Source organism: Halichoeres trimaculatus, unplaced genomic scaffold (assembly GCF_033239565.1).
Source record: "Halichoeres trimaculatus isolate MK-OKI-2021-1 unplaced genomic scaffold, fHalTri1.1 fHalTri1_scaffold_21, whole genome shotgun sequence".
NCBI classification, from domain to species: Eukaryota; Metazoa; Chordata; class Actinopteri; order Labriformes; family Labridae; genus Halichoeres; species Halichoeres trimaculatus.
The window spans coordinates 8,634,170-8,640,169 of NW_027437199.1; the positions used below are offsets into that span (position 1 = coordinate 8,634,170).

General features: G+C 41.7%; 1 protein-coding gene across 1 annotated transcript; it reads left to right on the forward strand.

The window, feature by feature from the left end:
• Positions 1-221: 221 nt before the first annotated feature.
• Positions 222-4,815, forward strand: LOC141810923 (uncharacterized). The gene is made up of 2 exons (XM_074698787.1): positions 222-295; positions 3,919-4,815. Exon 2 carries the CDS (start codon positions 4,090-4,092, stop codon positions 4,813-4,815), a length of 726 nt encoding a protein of 241 aa, XP_074554888.1. The 5' UTR covers positions 222-295; positions 3,919-4,089.
• The last annotated feature ends 1,185 nt before the right edge of the window (positions 4,816-6,000 follow it).

Consider the following 6,000-nt stretch of genomic DNA (forward strand, 5'->3'; position numbering starts at 1 on the left):
GATTTGTTCTCTTTTATTTATTATCTGTCTCACAGCAAAGTCACCATTGACTGCTCTCCAGCCAAGTGTTATGTCATGGATTTGGGAGGAGGGGAGGGTGAGAAAAAGTGGGGGAGGGAGGGAGGAAGAGAGGGAGGGAGAGATTTTTGCACAGCTTGTCCACCTTGTTACTCCTGTGGCAGCTCCAGCATGCTTTTCTGCCTTCCCGTTGTTTTGTGGCTTCGAGTTTGAGCACACATCTCCCTTTGATCTTCTCTCCTGACAGCTCCTTCAGCACTGCGCCAAGAGGACGCAGGTATGCGGGACTTTTCATATAGTTTCTAAATGTCATGAAGTTTTAAGACAAAGAAGGGGGAGAATGTTAAGTGTGTCTTAAATCAAGACTGTGATCTAATTTTTTTGGCTTCTGTGTGCCTCTCTTTGTTGAAAGTGTCTTATCTGCGAACATATCAGTGCTACAGGGGTCATTATGGGTCACTCTGATGTTGTCAAGGGCAAATCTCACTTAAAAGAAAACAGAGATAGTCCCATGTTTTCTACTCTTAACCTACCCCCTCTAACTTGTACACTTAACACTGACATTTTCAAAATGTGGTGTCTGATTAGCTCTGAAAGAATGCTTTAAATCTCTTCGATCAGTCACCTCAGCAACAGTCTGTGTCTGCTGCGATTGGATCATTGGGAATCCAATTACTGAAGTAGGCCGGTGAAGCAGAGGAGGATCCAACAGTGCAAAAGTTTGATTAATGTGTGAGAAGACATAAATGCTTTAAAGTCTCGGTGTAAATTGGAAAGAAGGCTGAAGAGTCAACAGGATGCTCAGCATGGGCAGGCAATAAGGCAAGAAGTGTCTTTACATCAGTGACGTCTGGTAGTGTCTGATAAGGTCTGATCACTACAGGGGTGAAGTGAGGATTTTAAGGAAACACACTCAACTTGTTACTACTGAGGTGATTTAGCTCTATAAATGCACTCTGAACTGGAACTGTGGGATCATGGCTTCATAAGCCTTTTTATTGATTCTATTCAGCTGCTTGACTCAGAGTGAGAAGGTTTATTGCATAAAAAAGTTGTTGCATAACAGGCGCAGGGAATGTTTGCTTTTGCAACAACTTTGCCAACATTAAGCGCTGTGTATGGGGAGGGAGGACATTCATATTCAAAACTTCACAGTTATGCTGCAGTCTCATCTGGAAGCAAACTGAAATACAGTCAAAAATGCAAACTTTTATCCTGCAGCAGATTCTGTAAGATAAGAAACAACCTGATAAACTTTTAGTGATCCCACAAGTTTTTCTTTTCCTAGCATATGCTGAGAACATGTTTTGTCATTTAGAGTAAAACAGGATTTAAGAATTAAAGCTTAAAAGAGGCTCTTTTTGGAAACCACATTTTAAAAATCTGACATCAAAATCATAAAATATACAAGCAACAAAGACTTCTGGGTAAATAAACGTAGCTATGAAATCGTAGAAAAGTTATTAAACCAAAGATTCACTTTGGACCCACAATGCATTGTGCTTTAAAGATGTGGTTGTTTTCTGGTTAGGTTTTTAGGTATTTAATGATATATTTACCTATTAATTTACTTTCTTCTTCCCTCCTCACTCCTTATCTCCTTTCTGACTCAATAACTTGCTTACTTACCTACCCCCTAACTTACTTTCTCAATAACTGACTTACAATATATGTCTCCTTACTTCCTTACCTCCTTTCTAACTCACTAACTTGCCAACTTCCCCACTTCCTCACTTACTTTCTCAATAACTGACTTACCTCACTCCTTGCGTCCTAACTACCTTACCACACTCCTTGCCTCCTTGATTAGTAACCCATTAACATACTTCCTTTCCACACTCTGAACCTCCTTACACACTTTCCTCACTCCTTTCCTCCCTACTTCCTTACCTACACATGTACACACTAACTTAGTTACCTCACTTCTTGCATCCTTGCTTGCTCACATCACTCCCTACTTTCTTACATGTTACCTCACTCCTTACCCACATACTTACTAACTTACTTGCTTACTTGCTTACTTCCTTACTTACACACTTACTTACCTTCATCCAACATGCTTTCTTACTTACTTTCTTACCTAACTCCTTATCCCCTTACTTCCTTAACTCACAACCTTTTATCTTACATATTTACCCCACTTCTTACATCCTTTCTTACTTTAAAACTTACTTACCCCACTTCTTTTATTACTTACCCACAAACTCAATCAACTATATTAACTAAATCAATGTTAATATGGAAATCATTAAGTCAAATCTGGCTCCTTAATTTTGTTCTCTCTTCTGTTGTTGAACACTCTTAGTAACAAGTGCTGCAGATGAAGAGAGGAGCAGTTGTTTAGAAGCTGTTTCTGTTAGAATTTTGGTCATTTTCAGGATAAATTAGGGACACCATCAGGGCTGAGTGAGTCCAGAGGTCAGGGGTGACATGGGCCCTTCTTGAATTCTGATTGGCCACTGCAGGTGAAACCCTGAGATACCAGACCCTTATTATTTTCCAGGGTCTCTGCTGATTTTTTATCATTATTATAAGCATTATTATTATTATTATTATTATTATTTTTTTTTTTATTGTTATTGTTATTATTATTATTATTATTATTATTATTATTATTTTTTTTTTTATTGTTATTGTTATTATTATTATTATTATTATTATTTTTTATTGTTTTTATTTTTTTTATGAGGTACAATAAGGTGATTTTATCTTATTTTTATTTTTTTTGTATTGAAATGTGCATTTTCAAAGTTGTGGAGAAATACCTTGAACATTTCTTAATAGAACAGTTTGTGCAGGAAAGAAATTAAGAAAAATAATTTCAAAGAATGAAAGAGGAATTTTCAAAAAAAAGAAGAGACAGGAAGTCCTTTGTCATTCATTCGTTCATTCATGGTTATGTTTAAATGTATTTCATGCCACCAGTGAATAAGCCATTGCCTCAGTAGGGTCAACTCCCCAAACTGGAAGTTGACCTTAGACATGATTTCACAAATTTAAAAGAACCAGTATTGTGTAGCTATAACCAGCAGAAGTTCAGACAGTGTTTCACTCTGTTAAAGGACATTTGTCTGCAACCAGGGAAAACACAGACAGGCAATATGTTGTGAACGTGATACAGTGTTTCAGATAGTGAGGAGCAAGTGTTGAGAGTATCTATTCTGGGCCTGGCGTGGGTATGAATACTTTCTGCAATCAAAACTCAGACGTGGCACAAGGGGTTAGGAGGGTCACCTTGATTTTTTGCATGCAGCCCACCATGGGCACAGTTGTTGTCAGTAACCAGGGGAAAAAATTCTGATCAGAATTTGAACTCTTGTGGTCCATTTTTATATCTCAGTAAGTTAAAATATTGGAAAAAGAGTGTGTGCCCATGTCCCAGCTCCCACGTCACTTGAAATCACTGGAATAGCTTCCACTCCAGGGAGACAGATGGAGATGTATATGGTGCCTAAACATAGTAAGATATGCAGGTCGGAGCCATAGATAGGCACAGAAGTGCAGCAATACAGAGCGGCAAGTGAGCAATATTTTCCAACCACAGCCCTGCTGACGTCACCGAGATCACAGACCTGATGATAAATGAGCATGTTGCATATTTTTACCTGTAACCTCCAATGTGTAGGCTTCTTCTTTCATTGTGCAGCATAAAAGCAACTGCATAAAGTTCCACTGAAAGCACGAAAGTTTGAATGATGACTGTTCAGACCATTGTGGATTAGTTAGCCTTGTTCGTTTGTAAAATAATGAGAAAGTCAAAAATTTTTATTCACATGTGAAGGATCAGTTTGTTTTGCAGAGCAAATGGATTATAACCTTCAGAAACAGAACAATTGATTATTAAAAGAGGGTGGAAACACATAATCCAGCTCTCATAATCTGCTCATTTTCTCTCCGTAGCCACCAGCCTTCATTCTGGAGGGTAAGGCCCCAGCTGAGTCCAGGCAGGGGGATGGAGGAGGCAGGGAAGCCAGCTCCCTCAGCCCCAGCCCTGCTGCTCTACCCCTGACCCACACAGAGAGCCCTGGACCATGGCAGAGTGAGAGCCTCCTGGCAGAGTCGTGGTCCACAATGGGTGACATGGACCCCGAGGACACTAAGAGCCTAGACAGCAGTGATGGGGCAGTTCAGGCCGGGGAGGAGAACCACTCCTCTAACTCAGACATGGTCCACCTGGAGCGGGAGGAGGTTGAGATGCTCGAAGAGGCAGAGGAGGCAGCAGAGGAGGAAGTGGAGGAAGAGGATGAGCTGCAGTCCAGTGTGTTGAGTGTGCTGGGTGGGGAGAAGGAGCTGGTTGAAATGAGGGAGGAGGCAAAGGACCTCCAGGCTCCAGAAACTGAGGGGCTCCTGGTGTCAGCAGAGGAGCCTCAAAGGGAGAAAGTGCCCGCAGAGTTCATGCAGGTCGTCCCCCCGATGGCCCTGCCTCCTCTACCTATCGTCAGGCTGCACCCACCTTCCACTACATCCACCCCTGTCCCCTCAACTACAACCTCTGAAGTTGAAGAGCCTTACAGCACAGAAGGGCTCCACCCTCCATTCATCCTCGCACCCATTATGGTGGAGCCTCCAACACAGAGTCCTGAGCAGCTAAAATTCTCACATATTCCCCTCTCTGATGTGGAGGAACTTTCTACTGAAGCCTCTGAAGCAGAGGTAGAAAAGTTGGAGCCACAGCCCTCACCTCTACCAAAGACTACCAAACCTCAGAGCTCCTCCAAGCGGCTGTTTGGAGGCGCTGCTTTAGTGGCTGTTGTAGGAGTTGTAGCGTACGGTGCTATTGCCTTCTGCAGAAAGTAAAACCCTTCTTCTGTCGCCCTGTGTCACCCATTCATACATTCAGGTCAATGTTTTTTAATGTATTCCTAAAGAAATATTCCTTTACATTGTAGTCATCATTAGACACCTTCATTTGATTCATTTTGTGCTACCTCAGCTCACAGCAGAGCTCATGGCCTTGGTTCTTTCTGTTTGCTATAGATCTCTGAGGAAGCGTAGCCAGTGAAATGCAAGTCCTGTGATAGGGAAATCATTCATGTACAAAGTTAAAGAATCCTGAAACATGTTTGGAGTTTTTCTGTGTGACTGAGTCTTTTATTTCTCTACAGAGTTAGTCACCACTTCCTCTTCTCACAACACTGGTTTTCAGACAATAGGCTGCTTTGACTTAATGATTTTTTTTCCTTTCAAAAGCTGGATTGCAAATATATATCGAAGCCACATTTGCCACGGTTGCAAGCCATAACATGACATCTTTTTTTTTATCACATCAAATTATCATCAGCATATAAAGAAATCACTGTTGTAACACAAAGCATGGTGATGTAGTGGTTAGCAGACGGCCACCAGTTGATTCCAGTTCAGGCAAGGTGGGTCTTTCTGTGTGGAGTTTACACATTCTCCCTGAGCATGCCAGAGTTCTTTGTGGATACTCCGGCTTCCTCTGACAGTCCAAAAACATGCTTATCAGGCTACTTGGTGATTCTAAATTGCCAGGAGGTGTGAGTGTGCAAGGAAAACGTTGTCTGTCTCTTTGTGTCAGCCCTGTGATTGACTGGCAACCAGTCTAGGTTGCATCCCGCCACTCTCCCTAAGGCCATGTCTACACGTAGCCGAGTATCTTCAAAAAAGAATATCCACCCCTCGTACGTTTTTAAAAATACTTTGTCCACAGTGCAGCTTGATGCATGCCAAACCTGTAAGTGACAGTGTTTTCCGTAAAACCTGTGCTATCCAATCAGAATGAGCCCCCGCCATTCAGCTATGACGTTTGAGAACCGAAAACTCTGTTTACCAGCGAAACCACGAAACCAGAGTTTTGCAAAATCTTCACTTTGGCCGGAGTTTTCAGAAAACATTGTTTTAGTGATATAAAGCGGTTTTGTGTGGATGACAGGTGTAAACGTATAAAAATATATGTGGTTTCCCAAATACCTGGTAAAGTGTGGACATGGCCCAAGACAGCTGGGATAAGCTCCAGTCATC